The 24338-nt window shown below is 43.0% G+C and overlaps 1 protein-coding gene across 7 annotated transcripts in view; it reads right to left on the reverse strand.

Moving 5' to 3' along the window:
• LRBA (LPS responsive beige-like anchor protein) overlaps positions 1 to 24338 on the reverse strand; it is a 582443-nt gene that overhangs the window by 322761 nt on the left and 235344 nt on the right. For all 7 annotated transcript variants that reach the window (XM_032793241.2, XM_075066317.1, XM_075066316.1 and 4 more), the window contains exon 37: positions 4763 to 4929. In XM_032793241.2, the coding sequence (XP_032649132.1) occupies positions 4763 to 4929 (167 nt within the window). The remainder of the gene's footprint in view (positions 1 to 4762; positions 4930 to 24338) is intronic.

Consider the following 24338-nt stretch of genomic DNA (forward strand, 5'->3'; position numbering starts at 1 on the left):
CCTCTTACACATTTAGTTTATTTATCAAAAAGGTATTGCGTAAGGAGAAATCTGACTGGCTGTGTAAAAATCCCAGTCTCTTGGTATCCATTGTAATCCAAACATTGTTTGGAACTAATTATTATAAAACTATATTAAAATATTTTATAAAGGCATTTTAACATGATAGAATGTGATCGTACAGGAACTTTCACTTATAATGGCTGAAAGTACTTGGCCTCAGGCCTCTATACAAATATAAAACATTGTACCCACCACTCACTGGGAGTTACTGCATATGTATTGATGTACACATACAAAAACATAACATTTAAACACTAACTTCTATACACCCACTTATTTCATAAAAGCACTTCAAAAAACCTTATTTCTTTAACTGACATTTACATTAGTCGTCCCTCCACCCCACCTTCACTTAATTTGCTAATGATTTGCATTTTTTGGAGGGGGACACAGGGCAGGAGACAAATAGGAAAAATGTTAATTTTAGTATGTTATTGTCATTGTAGGCTATAAAGAATTTCCTAGCATCATCAAAGCTCCAGAGAAAGCAATGAATGTTGCCTTACACTGATGTCAAGTGCAAGATCCTCAGGGTCAGGTAGGAGTCAGAATGAAAAGCATGTGAATCAGTAAGAAAGGGGGAAATTTATACATCATCATCATGATGTGTTTTATAGGGACACCGTTAAAATTCTGTGCATTGATGCCTATTTAGGAAGAGTACACGGTATAAATCTATGATGAACATCTTGAAACTTTGTAATTTTTATTAATAAACTCAGTCATAAAATTTACTACAGATGGGGGAAAAGGTGCATCATATTCTCAATGTTTAGACTAATAAAACTACATTTGCCCTGATAAACAAAGCTCTTGGTGCTATTTTGTTTGGAGTTTTTTCTTGTTCTTTTTTTTAATTTAAAAAGCAAATATTTTGAAATGCATTTTATAGCAAATGCCAAAGGGAACAGGTTAAAAATAATCATTGCTCTTTAAAGTAATACTGTGTTTTAAAACAGAACAAGTACATATGTCACTTATCTATAAACAACTATACAGAGAAAGAATGTGGTTACTTCTTACAAGTAACATTAAAAATTCAGTTCAACCCTTCTCCTTCCTTGGACTCTGGATTCTAAAATGACATACTACAAGATAAAATAGTAATGCTAATATTGATAGTTTATCCATTACAGGTCAGCTAACTGTCCATTGGAACAGTTACAAAGCTGTTAGTTTCGATTTCACAAGGCCAATCAATACAGAGGCATACTGTTTCAATTTTGCCTGCATTGATTTTTTTTATAACACCCCAACCTTACAGCATTCATCTTTTTGAAAGAAGGAAGATTTGATTTACTGAAGAAAAATTGGAGAGAGCATCACAAAGATTTTTACCAGCAAGCCTGTAACACAGAAAAAAGATGAATGTCTCTAAGGCAGAGACGCCTCTTGCTTGAGGGCATCCATTAGAACACATTCAACCAATCTGAAACAGAGTTTCTTAAGCAACCAAAACCTGAGCCTAAACTCACTCTCTTAAACTAATCAAAAGCATTCAGAGATCTTGATATACAGAGGTTCTCTTAAAAATTCCTAAACCTTATTGCTTCTAAAATAATTTATGTCTGCAGTTCTACCTTTGCATTTTTCTGAGAAGAGTACCACCCTTTTCCCCTCTAATACCAAGAATGAATTTCCATGGTACATTAGTCAGCCTATTAGAATGCAATGAAGGACGATATGAGAAAAGGGTAGTATGTCCTCTGAGACTTTCATCCAGTGTTCTCCATCATCTCTCCTCATCCTTCTTATATTCAGCCACTTTACCAGGTGTCATCTACATGAAAGATGATTTGTCTCCTGACCCAAATAAACACAATGCCTGCTCTATGCACCAGAAAAAAATTACTTCTGCCAGTCTGTTCATTTGTGTCTTCTTTCTTGCTTATTCCACCATTCTTATCAGGCTCTCTCAGTTTTCACCTGAGCCTCACTCCAGGTGACAGTAATGTATGGATGAACAGGTACTTGTCTGTCCCATTATTTCCTGAAATCTCTAAGCATTTGAAAAAAATGCAGTGACAGTAAAGGGCACACAGATATCAGAGTTCTGTGAGAGGAATACTTTCTTTGCATGCCAAGGCAATAGCCAGAACTTCAAATCCAGTGGAGGAAAGAGAGCTTGCTTACTCTCTCTCATGTGGCAAAAGCTGGTACAATCTGGATATTAAGACACAAATTGCATTCAGGCAGGTCACTATGTGTCAAAAGATATTAGATGCCTGCTGTGAGGAAACAACAATTCACATCTGCTTCTGAGGAAATAATATTTTCATTTTCAGTTTTTATTGAATGGAAACTTTAGGGAATATGTCTGTATAAAGGGTATTAAGTGTAGCAAGTATAACATGTTCAAAATGGCTATAATCATCATTGTGTTATCCATAAAGCAGCAGATTTCATTTGGTCTCTTTAGATGGGATAAATTGGATTCTTTTTTCCCCGGCTTGCAGTTTTGTTGCAGTACCAGATGTTTCTCAAATGCCACATGCTGGGGCTCCTATACCAAATGTAGCACCTGACCTTCTCTATAATTGACTAAAAATATTGATGTAATGGCATGAGTCTGATTGTGATTTATTAAAACCACTGCCGATCCCAGGCCAGCTGCCAGCACTGCAGCCCACTGATCGTATGGCATTAGAAAAGCCATCAATATTGAAACAAAATAAATGACATTAATGGGAAAGTATTAGGCCTTCAGAGCCATGGCTACAAGCAATTATATGGATTCCAAAGGAGGATGAAAAACAAAACACCACAAACCAAATATTGAAAACTACTACTAAGATTGATTTTATGTGACAAAAAACTAGTACAATTCTTTAAGGGAAAGTAAAATAATCCTGTAAAACATTAATTTAACCCCTTTAATATAGCTTTTGATTAGGATGAGAATCATTGTGTGGGGTTTTTTTTTTTGTTTTTGTTTTTTTTTAAAACAGGTTTATGGTGGGTAAATGCATTCTGTCTTCCTGATAAAGATTTCTTTCCCCCTCTCTAAGGCCATTTAAGTTTCTTAGAATTATGTTAAGTGTATTGCAAAGTGCATTATGTGATATTTCCATTTCACTGTAGATCATTATTTATTATGAAATAGAAATAATCATGTCCATATTTTCTACACTACATAATTTACAAGCTGATTATGCAAGCCTCATATGAAGAAAATCAGAGAGTAGTTAACCCACTCTCTAAGCAGCACATTTTATCAATTACAGCTCCACCTATCTCACTATACCAGTATTATCATGATGAGCAAAACACATCTAAATGGCAAAGAGTTCTTCATATGCCTTATTTAAAAGCCATTGACGACAGAAAGTGTTTTAAGCTAAGAAACACAAACAACTGAACAAAACACTAATGGCACAGACTCTGAAAACTGAAGAGCCACTGATGTATGAAGTGCTTTACAAAGTTGTTTGAAGAGACCCTGTTACAATCTTAAAATAGTATGTTCATAGAAAGCGATTAACTAACCAACCTTTGCAGGAAATATTTAATTGTGTAATTATTTTTTATTTTCTTGCAGAGCATTTTCATAAAGGCTTTCCATATTTAACATAGTTTGAGCACCACATTTTGGGTTTGTGGCTAACCTGTAATGCTAACACGCTATAATAAAAACCTCAATATTAATAGTACTTAATATCTAATATCCTTCAAAACTTATTAAATGAGAAATTGTTGAACATGATAAAATTGTTTTTAATACAATAGAGCTAATTGAGATTATTGGCAAAAAATATATATTCAATTTTTCACTCTCATTTCCACCTTTCATTGCATTGCATACAAATGACAGCATTTCAAGAGGCAAATGGATCCAGCATGGTATGTTCTAGCCAAGACACGTTCAGTTTATTTTTAAATCCTAATCAGACATGCAGCTCTAGGATTTGAACTTTCATTTTAAATATTCAGCTGAAACTATCAGCTTGACTTGCGCAGAAACAATGAAACAGGTGTCAATGTAATGACTATTCCATCTGTGTAGATTTTCCCAAATGAAAGCAATGTAATTTTCATTTGGTTGTGTTTTGCTCTAATGTATGAGTAGACAATGCAACATAGTAAAAAACCATTTTCCTCTTTCCTGGGCACAAGGGGTGCAACGTTACTTCTCTTCATAAATTTCCATTGGTCAGGTGTTAAATATTCCATTCCATGCTTCAATAACAGAACATATTTATTCATGTATTTTCTGTTTTTTAAAATAAATGATGCAGTTATACTGGAAGTTGAAAAAAATCTGGAGCTCTACATAGTGATAAAGTTTAAATCCAACTGGGGAAGAATTTTTTTCTATTTTGTTGTTGCTTTCACATATATGTTGCACTGATTCTCTACATTCAGGAAAACAAAAAGTATTTTTACCATTTCAGATATGACTCAGTACTGGTATTTAGAGAAGTCACTAAACTACAAATATTGCTTTGTGAGTAAACAAGACTGTTGAAAAAAGAAAAATGGATTAATCCCCAATTGTAGATAACACATTGCTGAAGTAAAATCCTCTGTATCTTCCAATTTTTGTCTTTAAATATATAGATATATAGATATAGATATATAGTTTTACAATAAACAAAATTGTGATACGCCAGTTTTCCATTAGGGTTGACCTCATCTGAAGACAATCCAAATCATCCCATCATATCTGAACAAAAGCCAAATCTTAAAGATCTATCTTTACCTTGATGCAGAATTTCCCCAGGCTCCATGCTTGTCTGTCAGAATGTTGATAATTTTCTGTATTAGTTGGGATGCAGTCACATGATCTCGGAACTTGGCTGCTCTTATCAAATGATCACACATCTTTTCATCCTCTCGTTTATCTGCAGAATACTGGGCACACAGTGACTAAGAAAAAAAAATAAATACTTTAATATTTTGCAGTTCAACACCTTCCAACCAAGAATCTTGAAGACTTTCACAAACAAATAATTAGTTTTCTAAGCCTTCAGAAATAAGAATTATCCCTATTTTACAGATGTGCAAACTTGAGGGACAGAGTAGTTACTTATGGTTACAGTACATTTATAGCAGAGGTAAATACAGAACTCAGATTAGTTATGTATTTTAACCACTACACCATGTTCCCTCAAGATATTTTTAAAACATTACTAACCTGACAACACAGTAGAACATTTCAGAATAACTGATTCTATCACACTGCAAGAGTGTAGATTTTATAGTGCCACTCTCAAAAGGGAGATCTTCAAAAGACACAGATAGCAGTTAGACATGCAACTTGCATTCAAAGTGAATGGGGGTTGGGCACTTAACTGCTACATGTACCTTTGAAGACCCTTCTCCTAAATAAAATCAAAACCTTATACACACTATTATATATAGTTTTCTTGCTGGAAGTTTTAAACAGGAAAAACACTGAATGGATATGAAGATTGAACCAGCTTTTTACCAGGGGCGATTCCTCTAGCCAGAAGGCTGTGATACATTAAAAGGCCAGTGTGGGAAAGCTAACACTAACTTTATGTACGATAACTGTTGGTAAAAATATTTCATTTTTCAAGGCTGTTAAAATGTAACACCATTAACAAAGACTAACTACATAAAAACTAAATGGTGAAAAACTAAAAACATAAAAACTAAAACCTTTGCTTTCCTGGGTATTTTTTTTCTTTTTTCTTTATTTTCCTGTTAATGTGATGTCATGAAAGTCCTGCACCCCCAACTTTAAGACTTCCTGTTCCTCAGATTTCAACCTGACAGTTCTACAGATTGCATATGCTAGGGAGACAAAGAACTTCAGCCTTTGTCAATGATTGGATTATTCTATGATCTAGTTAGTAGAAAGGACACAAATGCTTATCCAAACAAACATGAAAAATTTCCTTTTTTGTGGGGGAAAGGGAAGGGAGAGCAACCAGAGCAGACTTTAGAACAATTATTCCAAGTTTAGGTACCAAGATATTAAAAAAAACCAAAACCTATATATGTAAAACAATAAGTAATTATGCCTTACGACACACATGAAGTATTTTTTAATCACTCCCTTTAATTGCAACAATTATGCAGAAAATGACTAATATATATCCAATATATATAATGTAAATGTCTATGAAAATCTAAACCAGTGGTTAAGAAGCATTTAATTTTACAGACATCCTTAAATGGTAAAAACAGTAAGAATATGCTGATTACAAATTCACTTGCAAATTCTCCATCTAGATTTTGCCTTTCACCCATTCCCTAACTCTCCTACACTCTTACAATGCTCACCTGATGAACAGAAATCCAGAAAGCGTGAACCATAAGCAGTAGAATTTCCAGTTCAATTTAACATGTATCAGGAATCATCTTTTGTATGACTAAACCCAGCATCCCGTCAATACCTCTCCGCCAAATAAATAAATAAATAAAATAAAGTTGGCTAAGTTATGACTGCCTCTCAACAAGATTTTTATAGCTCCTTTTAAATACTGCTGTCTTTTCCAGTATATTAACCTACCCTGTACCCATGACAATTTTGAATTCTCTTCACCAGCACTTAGTAAATGTTTGATAAGCTGTTATATTTAAGTTGCTTGAAAGGGCAGAATTCTAAAAACAAGCGTCCAAGGTAAGCTAAGTAGTAAAGTATTTTAAAGTGCTCTTTAATGGATCCTCCTTTACAATTTGAACAGCAACTTTTCATATCTGACATAAAATCCATATATATAAATCACATTAGAGGGTTACTCTTTCCAGATAATCAATCTCTGTCTCTTTATGGAACATTAAAGTCACATTCGACCTTAAAAACATGATAAAATGGAAATCAAACGAGAACGTTTTGTAAAAGATATAATGAACTTGTACCTCTAAAAAAATCTCTGATGCAATTTTGAACACATTCTTTATTAAATACCAATAATGAATTCAAGTGTGTAGACATGACATTCAAAAGAAGAGAGAGACAAGTGGCATTTCCTCCTTCTAAAACTTGCATGTACATAGGACAAAATAGCATTAGTAGTCACTAGCTTAAAAGTAGTAAGATCTCTCTTTCAGCAAACCACCATGATAAATCTTTTTAAATTAAAAGTTTACTATTTCCCCCATAACCTGTTTGAAAATTGACAGGCTTTAACAGGCAGAAACATCACAATTACAACATCACACTACGCAGGAACCTTAATTGCAACAAGCTCATTAATGTTTTACATTATTACAATAAGATGCAGAAGCTGCTGCAGGTCTCTCAGATGTTTGGCACCTGCTCATGCATAGTTGTTAACATCTGAAAAGTTTTGTCAGGAAAAATTCTCCAAATAAACCAATAATTAGTGGGCTGTCAGGTCCTTAGCTGCCAGATTTGTGTGCACATTCTACTGTTTGTTCGATAATTTTAGTTTTAGAAATGTTGTGGAGAGGAGGGGGAGGAGAGGGAGAACAAAGAAAAACAAAAGGTCATCAGAATATACATTAAATCTCCATTGGCCTCTGAAATCTTACATGAAAAATCATCATTGGGAAAAGAATTGATCCTTCCTACCATGGTTCCTCCTCCTCCTCCTCATGGCTTTCCACACCCCTATTTCCTCAAGCTTTCATGGCTACCTTCATCTCCCACAATGGCTTCTCCCTCATTACCTACCACCCTGTATCTGATTTCTCTCTTTGCTCATTTGCAAGTTTACTCTCTCAGCTGTTTAGTGTCCACAGTCCCTCAGTGCCTGCCAAATGCCTCTATCCCTTATTAATCTGAGCCAAGTTCTACAGAAGCAGCTTTAAGACAGTAGAGCAGAGAGCTGACTCCATGCATGAGAGACAGGCAGACAGCAGGGGCTTTGGTGATGGGGCTGCTAAGTAGGTGGGAGAGATGCTCAGTTTTTAGAAAACGTCTCTTCCACTACCATGCAGCCCTGGGACAGCAGCCAGGACCACAGTTACAGATATATTTTCAAAACCTGGTAGTATCCTGGCTAAAATGACTATTGACAAGTATCTACACTTGATGCCAGGGTCTCAGTCTGGAACAGCCTGATGTGTTGCAGAGTCTGGTAAAAACAGCTCAACACTTTAAATCTCAGTGTTGATTCCCATCAATTCCACCAGAAGCAGTTTGTCCCACCAAACTAGCTAAACCTTTACAAGTAAATCAGTTTTAAGTTTTGCTTCTAACCATTCTCAATGAGGTAGATGCTACATAATTTCTACTCCTATTTAGAGAGTTTAAGAATAGAAAGTAGAATATAATCATATACTCTTTGGTGCTATGAGACCAATCTGTGAAATGTTAACAGTTGGGTCATCTGAGATGGTTTAAGCCTTAGGAATTGGATAAGGAAATGATTCACTTGGTGCTGTTTCAAAGTTTGGGTTAGTTTTGAATTTTGAATGAAAGATTGTGCATCTGGAAGATATATTAATCTGAAGATTGACTTCTGCTGGGGCTCATGCTTTACATCTGAAGGGCTTCTGTCAGTTTCAAATTTCATATTATCCTGCACATGGTACCACAGAGAAAATCTGAACAAGAATCTACATGGCCTATAAGCAAATGATCATATTTTCACGTTGAACATTAGGATTGGATTGATCAGCAACTTCACTGGGATCATTTGGATCATGGAGGGTGCATTTTCTAAGGTCTCCAGATGTCAGCATCCAAAGATGGGGGAAACTGATGCTATAGTGAAAAGTGTGGAGAGGTCTTGCCAAGCCACTTATTGAGACGTAAATGCAGCAAACTTCAATGCAGGCTTGCACCATCAGTTTAACTTAAGGGAGTTTTATTTTTCCAATGCAAGCTTCTTTACTTTCATGGAAGGACAATGAGTCTGGGAGTCAGGTATCAGATGATTAGTGTACACAATAAAATTGAAGGGTTGTAATGCCTGTTAGGTTAATACTGTCTTCCTTCTAATTATCTAAAAGACATAAGCTCAAGTATGTCGTGCCTTCTGAGACCCAATGAAATTGCCATTCTGGTGTTAGAGGAATAGTACTAAGTACCTCACCTCTTATTCCCATTCACCTTGCAACTGGAAAATGGAGAATTGATCTGTCAGGGATATGAGTGGTTTAGAAGAACTGCCAGGTTACATCACGAACCATGTGTTGATCACATGCACATATCGATATTTGATAAATTATTTTTATGTACTTGTACCAATACAGTTAAAATTCAATTACCTGAACCCCTCCTGACCAAAAGTATAGGTTACCTGAAGATCAGCTACATCAAAGGTTTGAAATCAGAGATCATGAACAACGCATATTTTGTTTGTTTATAACCAGCACATTTTGCAAATGTTCATCTTGAGTAAGCTGGTTAAAGATTTTGTTTGCATGTAAACTTTTCTACAGTTCTACAAATTATTACACATTTACTTCCTCTGCTTTCTATTGTATAACCATTATGGTTGCAAACTATACTACCAATACATGCCCTGCAGACTTCTACATGGTTGTATGTAATTAGACCGATACATACCTATGAGTAAATTAAACCAAGATTTCTACTTCTATGAGCACTTTGGTGCTTGAAATATATATTAAATGGTGTTTTGGGAACAGGTCCAATGTATGAACACAACAGCAATCGTTAGAGATATTAGGGAAGGATTTCATAGCCATTGGTACCAGCCATGGTGGAGCAGGAAATATGAAAGGAGAAAACCACCCTACGTAGCTAGCTGTAGAAAGGTTGTATGGAGAGGGGAACAAATGTGTATTCTGTCATCAGGGTGATTCCAGATATGCTGTTAAAAACAAATGGTATGGTGAATTAGAAGATCCTCCCTGTCTCTAGTTCAATCTAGGGGATTATCTGGTACTTTAAAGATAATTTTGTTTTTAGTTTATAGAAAAACATATCAAATAAAGCTGACTGTTAAAGATTTCCTATGCATGGTAATATTTGCATATGTATCACTACAATCCCTAAAATTACCAAGTTATGTTTTACAAAGGCTACATCTAACTTTAACAGCATTTGATAGGAGCAAAGATTTTTAAAAAGACTACATTATCTTACAGTCCATTTTCTGTACGTCAGCTTGCCACAAAGCTCTCACTAACCATTTTGAAGTATTCCAATTCCTTCACCTAATTTGGCTAAAAATTACTACCATCATGAACAACTTGTCCAGGAAAATGTCATTTAAGAGAAAAAAAAATACTCCAGAAGACAAGAGATAGTCCTGCTGCCAATGCAAATTCCCTTTAAATAAGGACATTGTAGTAAATGAAGGCACTCTTCAATCTTCCACTTTCAAAGATCTTTGCACTTGATCCCTGACCTCAGGCTACGAGTCTGGACTAAAAAAAACGCTACCCAGGGAAATCTTACAAAGACTCCTGAATAAGACTTAGAAAAATGAAAGCTTAAAAACTCAATAGTGAACAAAAGTCAACCAATGACAATGTCTGACAGCCACGTTCAATTCTGAAGTGATGCCTCTGTCATCCAGCAACTCAAAGTATTGATTTCTCTCAGCATGAAAAAAAGCCTAAGCCAATGAAATAGATATAGCATCATCCCCCCGATAATAGCCATCGAGGTTAGCACAGGCAGAACACTTATCAAAGTATCTCTTCTATTTCTTCTTGTTTTAATCGACTGGGTACAATGTGATGGCTTCTCATTTCTACAACCTACAATTTCCAAACCTCATTTATCCAGCCTTTTAACTGATTTGGAGATTAAGAAAAAAATCTGCATCTAATTTAATTATGTCACACAATTATTACAAAATACATGTTCATGTTCAGGCATTTCTAGAAGAAAATGTGCCCAACCTGCTCCAAAAATGACAAATTAATTTTAAGAAGGAAAGACCCGAAGAAGAGCTCCGTGTTGCTTGAAAGCTTGTCTCTTTCACCAACAGAAGTTGGTCCAACAACAACAAAAAAAAATTACCTCACCCACCTTATCTCTCTAAGAGGGGGAAAAAAGGCAGTCTATTGATGACAAAATTCTAAGAGTCAGAAATATCAAGCCAGATGCGTATTAGTAAAATTATGGTCAAAACTAAAGAGACTCTATCAGAGGCAGTTATTTGGGTGAGTGGTTAGACTGAACAGTTGTGATCAAGAGATTTCAGATTTTAATCTGGGCTGAGCCAATTGCTTGCTCTGTGATCTTGGGTAAATCAGCCAATATTCTGCTTTAGTAAACCCAACCAAAATCTGGAGAGAATAGGCATTTACCAAAAATGTATGGCTGCAAATGAACAGAATGTTCTAGAATTAATAAACCAGCAAAACTAATGAGTCAAACCAGACACTAAAATATGGCACCCCAATATTGAGTAGTCAAGCAGTGGTGCCAGAACAGGGGGCGGGACCAGGGCACCACTGCCTTCCCACTTTTTGCCACCAGCCCCGCCCCTCAGCTTTCCGCTTAGCCCCACCCCAGGCAGGCTGGCAGCGGAAGCCTGGGGAAGCTATGGGGAGCCTCCACCTGTCTGGGGGGTGAGAACAGCCACCAGCCTATGTCCCTGCCTTCTGCCCAGGGCAGGTGGAGAGTCTGAGGGTCCCCAAAGCTGCCCAGGAGACTCTTACTACGGCCTGGCTAGAGCGCCGAGACCCCCGTCCCCCTGCCAGAGCTGGGTCAGGGTAAGAGCTGTGAGGGGCCTGGGACATGGGTGAGGGGCTGTCCTGGGCTGGGGGCCCAGGATACAGGCCAGGGGCTACTCTCAGGCCCCTCCACTCCATTCAGGTGGAGGAGCCAAGTCTCACTGGCCCTGCTCCAGCTTTTGGACTGGCCAAGGGTGGGGGCTCCAGGGGAAGAGGAGGGGCAGGAATGGGGCTACAGAGGGAGCAAGGGCTCCTGCCCGCCCCCCTAATTCTGGAAAGGCTCCGCTGCCCCCGGTGGGAAGAAAGAAATCATTATATCAGTAGTGGTTGTAGGAAACTGTGATGTGATGACCTGGATTAATTTTTTGTGAACATCTTAATACCCATTAATCATGACATGTGCAACCTCCTCCTCTGGTATTTTCTGACACTCACCTCATTACAGTAGCACCTTCAGACCCACTCAGGGCCTATAAATCCATGTAATAAGAGGACAGTTTTGTTCCAGCCATCCTTCCAAAACTCTGACACTAGTGGTTGGATCACTTCAAGTCCCTTCACTGGCTCCCTGAATACAATTCAATTCTTTGTTCTCACCTTCAAGGTCTTCTGCAAGTTAGCTCCTGTTTACCAGGCCTTTTGTTCCCAGCCCCAAATCACCTTCCCTCAGCCCAAGATGTTCCTCTGACTATTCCCTTTGTGTAGTCCCCCATCCATGCCCACCTCTGCACTCTCTCTCATGTTGGCCTTTACACATAGAATCTCCCTCCTGCACCACACACCTGCCTACACACCAAATCCATTCTCAAACCACTTGCAGGTAGATCATCCTCAATACTTTTCTGTTACAAGACCATGTCTCTTCATGTTGTTCTTGCCTTAAAATAGGCCACTATCCTGACTCAGTGGGCCTATGGATGCACTCTAGCATATGTTATGGGAGGATCAGGATTATCCCCAGTAATCGTCTAATTTGAGACTTCGCATCTGAATTTGCAGAGTACTTAGCATTTTTCCAGCACTTTATATATTGAAAGCACAGCACCAATAGATTTTAATTTCAGTTGTGAGCACTCAGCACTTATATAAATCTGGTGTTGCCATTTAGGTATCCAGAAAATAAGGAACAGACAATTAGTGACAGAGTCAGATCTAGGTTTTTTGCAGCCCCCAAGCAAAAAAAACCAAAAAAAAAAAAAACCCCAAAGAACAACTGCCCTCTGAGAGCGCAACTGCCGAAGCAAAACAAAAAAAACAAAACACCTCCGAGAGCACCCAGAATGCTGCTCCTGAAATTGTGCTGCCCCAAGCACGTGCTTGGTTTACTGGTGCCTAGAGACAGTCCTGATTAGTGACAACTTGTCTAAAGTTTGGTTTAAGAGTCTGTGTCAATATCACACAGTAACTTTATGATAGAGACAGGGATAGAATCCAGTTCTCCAGGGTAGTGTTCAACTACCACAGCCACTTTCTCTTCCTTCACTTTCCTGACTCATTCACTAAATCCTGCCCAACTTCTGCAACAAACAAGGCAGGGGTCATACAGATGACAGCCTCCTTCAGTACAACCCCTTCTGGGCTATCTTTAAGCCTCTCCACTTTGGGACACAACATTGTCTCCCAGCTACTTCCCTGGACTCCTCTGCTTTTTCCAGACTTACTTCAGCACCTTTCACAGAGACCAGTTGCTCTCTGTGGTTCTCCTCTACTCCCCATTTCTCCCCAGAACCACCTCCCTGGAGCCTGGTGCTTTTTCCAAGGTTCACCTATGGGAGATAGGACTACGATAGGAGCTAGCTCCACTCCTGTAGCTCTCTTTCCTTCACCTTACTCCCTCTCCTAGGCTTCTTCCCTTTTGAACTCCTACTCTCAAGCGTAGATGAGGCAAGAGAGGACTAACTTACAGGACTGACTAGCCCCAGGCCTCCTGGCACTTACAGTTATGTCTACACAGCCTGCAGCAGCGTGCCTCTGAGCTCAGTCAACAGATTCAGGTTGTAGACTGCAGCTCAGGTTGGAGCTCAGGGTCTGAAGCCTAGGGAATGGGGTTGGGCTTCAGATCGAGGTCCAGCCCAAGCTGCAATGTCTACAAACCAATTTTAGCACAGTAGCATGAGTCCTACGAGCCCAAATCCGTCGACCCAGGCTCAGAGCCACACTGATGCTAGCTGTCTAGACACACAACCCTAATGGCCAGGCCACCCTGTTACAGTGATCGTGTAGTTAAAGACCATATCATAATGCACAAGGGTTGCACAGATAATCTTGCTTCTCATATATCCTAAATTTTGTGTGTTTGACTTTGCAACCATCATGATTTTCTTTCAATGTAGTCTTTTGTACATTTCTTCATGAGTTTTGAAATCACAAATTGAAAATACCATCCATTACTGACCCCAAATCAGTACAGACTTCTGTCACATAAGTAGCTGGTAGGAAATAACAGACTACTGTTGCTATGTGAACAACGGTGTATGAGACACGCACTTTGCCTATGGATTTCACCATTATTTGCTGACAGAATGGGAATTTTGGGACTCAGGAATCCTATGTTCAATTCCAGGCTCCAGAGGGGAGTATTCTCTAGTGGTTAGAAACTCTTTTGCTCCTACCTCCCCCTACTCTTCAGCTCATGTCCCTCTCTGCTCCATCCATGCCCATCCACCCACCTACCAGTTCCTTTTCCTGTCCCCTAACCGTTCCTGCCTCTATCTTTGCTCCTCAGCATTTGAGTCAGGATGCTCTCTTTCTCTTTCATGTTGCCTGGGCAGAAGCAGAAGGATCAGAGAGTATATGAGGGGCAGTTATCCTGCTCTCAGTTCCAGTGTCTGGTGTCACTGTGGCCCCAGCAGCCATGAGGAACCATTACACAGAAAGTCTTCCTCTGCCCCAGTGGAATGAAACATGCTCACTCTATGGGGATGATGGATGTACACTCTGGTCAGCATATAGAAGCTCTATGGGGAGGGATTATGCTCAGTGTGGTCAGAATCTTTGGAGAATTCAGCTGCAAATTCTAACAAGCCTTATATGAGCACACACAGACTACTTTTTTTCAATGTTCGTATTGCTACCCTCATACCAGGACAACACCTCTACTGCAAAGCATTGCCCTGCCTTCAGTGGACAGAAGACCGAGTGCTTCTCAAGTAAACAGTAGTAAGGTTTTTTCCCCTTAAACTTGGACCTACTTTTCCCCAATCTTGTTCTACGAAACAGCTGGAGAGTTTTTGCTGAATCTTCCAAAAAAATATTTAGACTGAGGCAGACATTTGACACGGAAAATTTATAAGCAAGTAATAATGGAGTCTTATAATGGAAAAAGTGTTAGGCAACTTTAACTATAAGTCTCATTACCAGCTCTCCCTATAATTAATTGAAAGGTATTTGCAGGAGAAGTATTTTTTTAGCTTCTGTACACATCATAAATATATAACCACAAATGTACACATCATAAATATACAGCCACAAATACTTTAAACTCTACAATAATATGAAATTATATGAATAATTGAAGTTTTATATTAACCACAGTAAAATGGAAGAAACCAAATAATATAGTTCTGGTTAACCGTCATCTTACATACATGCAGAAATCTGCCTAATATTATATCTATGAACCAATGAAAAAAATCATTGAATATATTTTAACTACTTACCATTTGCTACCGTAGCTGTATCATGCATGTTCAGTGACCACTTAGAAATCTTCTAAACAGAATCATCGAAATGTAGGATTGCAAGGGATCTTAAGAAGTCATCTAATGCTTAGGTAGGACCAAGTAAACCTAGACCATTTCCAACAGGTGTTTCTCTCATCTGTTCTTAAAAAGCACCAGTGACAGGGATTCCACAACCTCTCTTGTAGGCCCATTCCAGTGCCTAACTATCCTTATAATTAGAACACTTTTACTAATATTTCACCTAAATATCCTTTGCTGCAGATTTAGTGCTTTACTTCTTGCCCTACCTTCAGTGGACATGGAGAACAACTGACCACAGTCCTCTTTATAACAGCCCTTAATTTATTTGAAAACTTATCAGATCTCTGGGTCCCCCTGTCAGTCTCCTTTTCTCAATACTAAAAATGCCCAGCTTTTTCAACCTTTCCTAAGTCATGTTTTCTAAACCTTTTATCATTTTTGTTGCTCTTCTCTGCACTCTCTCCAATTTGCCCACATCTTTCTTAAAACATGGTACCCGAAACTGGACACAATACTCAAGCTAAGGCCTCACTGAGTAGAGTGGAACAATTACCTCATGTCTTACATATGCCAGGATCATAGAAGCATAGAACCAGGTTAGAAGGGTCTGCAGGGCCATCTAGTGTAATCCCCTGCCAAGATGCAGCATTTGTTGCATCTAAGAGAGATGGCTATCCAGCCTCCTTTCGAATGATATTTGCCTATTTTGTAACTCCATGATACTGTAAGTTCATATTCAATTTGTGATCCATTATAACCCTCAAATCCTTTTCTGTAGTATTACTGCCTAACCTGTTATTTCCCCCATGTGAAAAAGTAATTCATGCGTTGCTAAGAGATCTATGCAAATAGTTTCCAAAGGATAATTATGAAAAATTATTTTCAAAAGGTTCTGTAATGCAGCTAACAGTGAACAAAAAACCAAGTCAAATGTAATACTTGCTAACCATTTATCTAATCTAACCACCCCACTCAAAAAAACAAAAAAAGACATTGCTTTGCAGTTTGTTCTGTGAAACTTAGCCTAGCCAACTGCTAGCATATGTCAGGTGGGATCCTGCAGCTTGCATATCCATTCATTTTAGATAGGTAAAGCTACATCTGCTACCTTAATTGTTCTGCTGGACCAAGAGGTCCTGGCCTTGAGCACCTGGTGTTCCATTTTGCTTTCAGGATTACAGTACATTCAAAGGAATCTTTCCACCCTCTACCCCCTCAAAGATGGGCAGGTTAGTCCCTTCTCCCCCTTTTCAATAATCCATCTTGTTAGTTTTTCTTCTTCCCAGTATAACCTAAAACACAAGTACCTACTTCTATCTCTGTTTTCTACATAGTTCCAGTCAGAAACCCTAAAAAGCCTTCAGGTCTCTCTACACATGGTCTTAATTTTGGACCACAGTGTCAATCACTGGGTGAAGAAGTGAGACTCTGGAAGTCTCATTTCCAATACTACTAGCTTGGTTTGCTCACTCACTTGCTTTTGAAACTGGTGCATAATGGGATGAAATTTATACTCATTATTTCTCTCCAACACAGTACTCTCATTTATCCTAGTTGATAAGACGTGATTACCGGCATCCGCACTGATACAACCCTCCTGGTAAAAACACAGTTGAGATATATACACCCAACTGCCAAGTTAATGTGGTCCAACCATTTAGCACAAAGGATTTGGAGGTGAACTAACATAGTGAACAGATATCCAAGAATGGAGAAGTCACATGTTAATTCAGGGGCAAGACACCTTATGCACAAGGACTTCATATTATGACCTCTTTTGACCTGAGCAGTTAATCTTAACTCCATGGTCCTGCAGGTTATTTCAGTTAAGAGGAGAAATTAGAGTCTGGTACCTTTGATGAAATCTTATTTTTAAGGAATGTACAAAGTCCCGCTTCTCTGAATGCAGAAGGGACTGACACTGAAAGGAACAGTTTTCCCACTTATAGGCCTAAGCTTTGTTCAGCCAGCATCCTGACCCTGATGTCTCTCTAGGCTTCTCCACATCACATTATGCTTACAGACCACTGCTTGGCTTTCTTGATCTGGTCCCGAGTCACTCTCGCTCTGTGTGTTCTGCCTTCTCTTCTCTTACCCAACAAACACACACAATCCCAAACTCCAGGGCAGGTTCACCACGCCTTTTGTCTTAGGTGGGAACTTGTTATTAACTTGTCCTGAAAGTTATGTTAACTGAAGGGTGTGTCCACACACCCAATCTCAAAGAAGTTTGTGATCGATGTAGTCACCAGTACCTGTCAGCATAATACGTAATTCTGGACTGTTTTATGCCAATGACAGGTACATCTATAAAACAAGCTTCAGTACCTTTAATACTGACTTGGCTTGAGGCTTGACTGGGTTGTACCGGAAAAGATGGTTACTCACCTTTGTAACTGTTGTTCTTCAAGATGTGTTGCTCATATCCATTCCAGTTAGGTGTGTGCGCGCCGCATGCACGTTCGTCGGAGAAACTTTTACCCTAGCAACACTCGGCGGGTTGGCTGGGCACCCCCTGGAGTGGCACCGCCATGGCGCCGCATATATATCCCAGCCGACCCGGCCATCCTTCAGTTCCTTCTTGCCGGCTACTCCGACAGTGGAGAAGGAGGGTGGGTGTGGAATGGATATGAGCAACACATCTCGAAGAACAACAGTTACAAAGGTGAGTAACCGTCTTTTCTTCTTCGAGTGATTGCTCATATTCATTCCAGTAAGGTGATTCCCAAGCCTTACCTAGGCGGAGGGGTCGGAGTGAGATGTGGCAGTATGGAGCACCGCTGCACCAAAGGCTGCATCATCTCTAGATTGCTGGACCAACGCATAGTGCGAGGCGAAGGTGTGGACTGATGACCAGGTCGCAGCACAGCATATCTCTTGGATGGGCACGTGCGCCAGGAAGGCGGCTGAGGAAGCTTGAGCTCTAATAGAATGCGCCGTGAGGCATCCCAAGGGAAATGAGCCAGGTCATAGCACGTGCGAATGCAGGCTGTCACCCAGGAGGAAATCCTCTGGGAGGAGACTGGCAGACCTTTCATTCGCTCCACAACCGCCACAAACAGCTGAGGAGACTTTCGGAAGGGCTTCGTTCTCTCAATATAGAAAGCAAGCGCTCTACGCACATCTAAGGTGTGTAGCTGTTGCTCCCGCCGAGAAGAGTGGGGCTTTGGAAAGAAGACCGGGAGGAAGATGTCCTGGTTGGTATAGAAGGCAGACACTACCTTAGGTAGAAACGCCGGATGAGGTTGCAGCTGCACTTTGTCCTTATGGAAGACAGTATAAGGTGGGTCCACCGTGAGGGCTCTGAGCTCAGAGACCCGCCTGGCTGAGATAATGGCCACCAGGAAGACTGTCTTCCATGACAGGTACAGGAGTGAGCAAGTCGCAAGTGGCTCAAAGGGCGGTAGCATCAGCCTGCTTAGGACTAAGTTGAGGTGGGGGCAGGGCGACGTGCGGGGGGATAGATGCGCTCCAGGCCTTTAATGAACCGAGAGACCACTGGGTGAGAGAATACAGAATGACCACCCTCGCCTGGATGGAAAGTGGATATAGCTGCGAGGTGCACCTTCAGGGAGGATGTCGCCAGGCCCTGCTGCTTAAGGTACCAGAAGTAGTCTAAGACCGTGGGAATCGAGGCCTCTAAGGGAGTAATGCCCTGAGTCGTGCACCAGCATGCGAAGCGCTTCCACTTAGCCAAATACGTGGAGCGGGTGGAAGGCTTCCTGCTACTGAGGAGAATATGCTGTACCGGAGCGGAACAGCACAACTCCGCAGCATTCAGCCATGCAGGAGCCACGCCGTGAGGTGGAGGGCACGCAGGTCCGGATGGCGAAGCCTGCCGTGGCCCTGTGTGATCAGGTCTGGGAAGAAAGGGAGGGGAACCGGAGTGGCCACTGACAGATCCAGCAAGGTGGTGTACCAGGGCTGCCTGGACCATGCAGGCGCGATCAGGATCAGATGCGCTTTGTCCCTGCGGAGCTTCAGCAGGACCTTGTGCACCAGAGGAAACGGAGGGAAGGCATATAGCAGGCGGTGTCCCCAGGGCAGGAGGAACGCATCCGTGATCGATCCCGGGGAAAGACCCTAGAAGGAGCAGAACTCCTGGCACTTCCTGTTCGAGCGGGAGGTGAACAGGTCTACGAGAGGAAACCCCCACCTCTGGAAGATGGAATGTATGACGTCTGGCCGAATTGACCACTCGTGGCAGAGGAAGGACCGGCTCAGCCGATCCGCCAGGGCGTTCTGGACCCCCGGGAGAAAGGACGCCACTAGGTCCACCTGGTGGGCTACACAGAAGTCCCAGAGTCGAATGGCCTCCTGACACAGGGGAGACGAGTGGGTCCCCCCCATCTGTTGATGTAGTACATGGCCGTTGTGTTGTCCGTGAACACAGAAACACAACGGCCACAAAGATGCTGCTGGAATGCCTGACAGGCTAGGTGGACAGCTCTCAACTCCCGGACATTTATATGGAGCGTGAGCTCCTGGGCTGACCAAAGGCCCTGGGTACGCAGGCGACCTAGATGGGCCACCCAACCAAGGGATGACGCGTCCGTCGTCAAGGTCAGCGATGGCTGCTGTGGTTGAAATGGTATTCCCGTGCATACCAGGGACAGATTCAGCCACCAGTCGAGGGAGCGGAGGGGGCTCGGAGGAACCGTGACCAGGATGTCCATACGGTCCCTGCTCGGGCGGAAGACCGAACGGAGCCACGTTTGAAAGGGCAGCATGCGGAGCCTGGCGTACTTGGTGACATAAGTGCATGCGGCCATATGCCCCAACAGGCCTAGGCAGGTGCGACCCGAGGTGAGTGGGGAGGCCTGCAGGCCCCGGATGATCAAGGCGATCGTTTGGAAGCATGCCTGGGGCAAGTAAGCCCTGGTGAGCATGGAGTCCAGGGTTGCTCCTATGAAGTCCAGCCTTTGAGAAGGGATCAGTGTGGATTTCTCCATGTTGAGGAGCAGTCCCAACCGGGAGAAGAGGGCCATGATTACGCTGATGTGCTGATGGACCTGAGTCTGAGAGGTCCCTTTGATGAGCCAGTCGTCGAGATACGGAAACACATGTATCTGCTGCCTGCGGAGGTGTGCGGCGACGACTGCCATGCACTTTGTAAACACCCTCGGGGCCGTGGAGAGGCCAAAGGGGAGGACTGCGAACTGGAAGTGCTGGTGGTTGATCGTAAACCGAAGGTACTTCCTGTATGGTGGAAAGATGGCAATGTGGAAGTACGCGTCCTTCATGTCGAGGGCAGCGTACCAGTCTCCAGGATCCAAAGACGGGATAATAGTTCCCAGGGAGACCATGCGTAACTTCAACTTGAGCAGCCACTTGTTGAGCCCCCGCAGGTCTAGAATAGGCCGGAGGCCTCCCTTGGACTTGAGAATTAGAAAATAGTGGGAGTAAAACCCCTTTCCTCTCTCGGCTATCGGGACCTCCTCTACAGCTCCTGCGGCAAGGAGAGACTGCACCTCTTGCAAGAGGATTTGCTCGTGAGAGGGGTCCCTGAAGACGGACCGGGATGGGGGGCGGGAAGGCGGGGATGAAGCAAATTGGAGGTGGTATCCTTGCTTCACCGTGCACAGCACCCAAAGGTCTGAGGTAAGCTGGGACCACACCGGGAGGAAGTAAGAAAGGAGGTCGGAGAAGGGGGGAGAAGGATCCTGTGTTGAGGCTGGTACGTCGTCCCCAGGCGCACCTTCAAAAGTTGGTCTTAGGCCCTGGTGGAGCCTTAGAGGGCCCTTGGCTCTGCCCCCCTTGGAGGCAGATAAGAGCCACTCTTTGAAGGAGGTCCTGATGGGCCCTAAGGTCTATCGGCGGAGGCCCTGAAGAAGAGGTCCCCACCACAGCCTCATCTGGGGAAGAGGAGGAAGATACCCCGGGAATGAGGGGGTCCTGAATAGCCCCATGCTCCTGGGGTGGTTCCTGCTCCAGCTGGCCTGGGGAGTCAGGGGGATGTGGGACGTGCTCTTCCGACTTGTCCGCGGGAGGTGGTGGCCTCTGGTGCCCGATGTTCCGAGGCAGCAGAGTGGGCCTGGTCTAGGGGAGCACCCTGGGCTTGATGGTACGCCCAGGGTGTCCAAAAGGATCACTGTTGAGGCCTGGCGTCCTGAGGACGTGTGTACTGAAAGACCCCCGTGGGCACCTCCATGTCCCGGTCCTGGTCGTAGTAGCTGTCTGCCTGCGAGGAGACGGACGTCTGCCTGGACGGCCACAGAGGAGCAGAAAACCCCGGCGCTGAAGTGCCAACTGATCTTGCACCCCGGGACCGTGAAGACCGGTGCCGGTACGCAGAGCGGTACCGAGAGCGAGACCGGGACCTGCGACCAGCCCGGTGCCGGGAGGTCGACCGGGATCTCGAGCCCCTATGGCGAGATCTGCTCCGGGAGGAACGGTGTCCGTGACGGTGCTGGGAGCTGAAGCTGTACCGTGAGTAGCAGGATGGGGAGCGAGAGACCGAGCGGCGCCTTGAGATCGACCAGTGCCTAGAGGTTGATGGCACCACGAGCTCGACCGGTGCCGTGGGGAGTGGTGCCGGGACTGGGAGTGGTGCCAGGAGCGGGAGTTACGTCTTGATCTGGAGCGCCCCCGGGATCGCGACCTTATGCGGTGCCGGTCCGCCACGCTGACAGACGACGGTCTGGCCAGGGACGGCTTGCCCATGGATGGTGGTACCCACACCGGCGGTGCCGGGGGTAAGGGCGGTGCTGGCTCAGTCATGACGATCAAGTCCCTCGCCGCCGAGAACATCTCTGGAGTTGACGGCAAAGTGAGCTCTACCACGGCGGGTGCCGGGGAGCTGCCAGGCGCCGGACTCAACGGCCCTCGTGGGGCTGGAGTCAACGGTGCCGGTTTAGGCGGTGCTGCGGCAGGTGTTGGTGCCGGGTGGGCTGACTTGGGCGCTGTGTCTGGCTGCGACGCGGGTGTTGTCGAGCCTGTCTGAGGTTTCGCCGTCTTCGACCTCGGGGAGAGGGAGCGGCGCGGAGTTGACTTCAGTGCCAGCTGCGGCCAGTGCTGGGAAGCCTTAGGCGTACCGACGGTGCCCGGAACCATAGGGGCAGTCTCGCTCACCTGCTGGCTCGTCCTCGGTGCCGAAGGTGAGGGTGCTAGTGCCACTTCCATTAGGAGCTGCCTTAACCTAATGTCCCGCTCCTTTTTGGTTCGTGGCTTAAAAGCCTTGCAAATTGGGCACTTAGAGGACAAGTGCGATTCCCTGAGGCACTTCAGACAGGAGTCGTGGGAATCCCGTCGGCATCGGCCTATGGCAGGCCGCACATTGCTTGAAGCCCGGTTAGCCAGGCATGAACTCCGGCACCGGGTGCGGGGCAGGGGTTACCCCCCAAACCCTGCCGATTCACTATATAACTAACAACTACAACTATAACTATAACTAATCCAACTAACTATATAAGAACAAACAACTAGAACTATGGTTAGAAAACGAGAATAACTTCCATTAGGAGCTGCCTTAACCTAATGTCTCGCTCCTTTTTGGTCCGTGGCTTAAAAGCCTTGCAAATTGGGCACTTAGAGGACAAGTGCGATTCCCTGAGGCACTTCAGACAGGAGTCGTGGGAATCCCGTCGGCATCGGCCTATGGCAGGCCGCACATTGCTTGAAGCCCGGTTAGCCAGGCATGAACTCCGGCACCGGGTGCGGGGCAGGGGTTACCCCCCAAACCCTGCCGATTCACTATATAACTAACAACTACAACTATAACTATAACTAATCCAACTAACTATATAAGAACAAACAACTAGAACTATGGTTAGAAAAACGAGAATTAGAACTACGAGTAGCTAGGGAAGGTGGAGGTCAGCTAAGCTGCACTTCATTGTTCCAACGACCGACACGGGCGGGAAGAAGGAACTGAGGGGTGGCCGGGTCGGCTGGGGTATATATGCGGCGCCACTCAGGGGGCGCCCAGCCGACCCGCCGAGTGTTGCTAGGGTAAAAGTTTCTCCGATGAACGTGCATGCGGCGCGCACACACCTCACTGGAATGGATATGAACAATCACTCAAAGAAGAAATGGGACACCTTAGTTAAAATCAAAGTTGATAGTATTTGTGGAGGTAATCTTTGCAAAAAATTTCCTTTGTGCTTTGATAGTATAATCCAGGGGTCGGCAACCTTTCAGAAGTGATGTGCTGAGTCTTCATTTATTCACTCTAATTTAAGATTTCACGTACCAGTAATACGTTAACGTTTTTAGAAGGTCTCTTTCTATAAGTCTCTAATATGTAACTAAACTCTTGTTGTATGTAAAGTAAGTAACGTTTTTAAAATGTTTAAGAAACTTGATTTAAAATTAAATTAAAATGCACAGCTCCCTGGACCAATGGCCAGGACCCAGGAGTGTGAGTGCCACTGAAAATCAGCTCGCATGCCGCCTTCGGCACCTGTGCCATAGGTTGCATACCCCTGGTACAATCAAAGGTGAGTCAGGTCTTTTGTAAGCACTCCTGTTCTGAACAGTCCATCAGACTGTGGGATAAATGAGGAAAGTGATAAAGCTTTTAAAACTCAATGAAGTTTGGCTATATCCAGGAATCAACCCACTATCCTGTACCAACGGAAAATGGAGCCATATAAGTATTCTATTTTTGTGTGATACTTGATAATATCCCTTCATAGTACTTTGCATGGGACAACAATTCTATTTAGGATTGGACAGACATTAATAATGAGGTAACCCATGAAACTGAATGCTATAAATATCAGAATGGATATAAATGGTACAAAGAATAACTAACTGTCATCTGCCCTTCACCAGCTCGTTACAGTCCATTACATTGTCTTAAGGGTTTCATTTAGTTGGTTTTACCTTAGTTTGTGGCCTTTTAAGCCCTCTCTAACTTGAAGCTCTGACTGGCCTCACTAGTACTTGCAATGCAAAGTTACTAATGTTGCAGAGGCCTGAACAGGACAAACATTGTATTTGTTGTCATCACTACATTTAGAAACACTGCCTCACAATTTCCACTACGATGAGTCCATGTGTCTAGCAGCATCTGGGCAAAGGTTTCAACTAGTT

This window comes from Chelonoidis abingdonii, chromosome 5 (assembly GCF_003597395.2).
Source record: "Chelonoidis abingdonii isolate Lonesome George chromosome 5, CheloAbing_2.0, whole genome shotgun sequence".
Lineage (NCBI taxonomy): Eukaryota > Metazoa > Chordata > Testudines > Testudinidae > Chelonoidis > Chelonoidis abingdonii.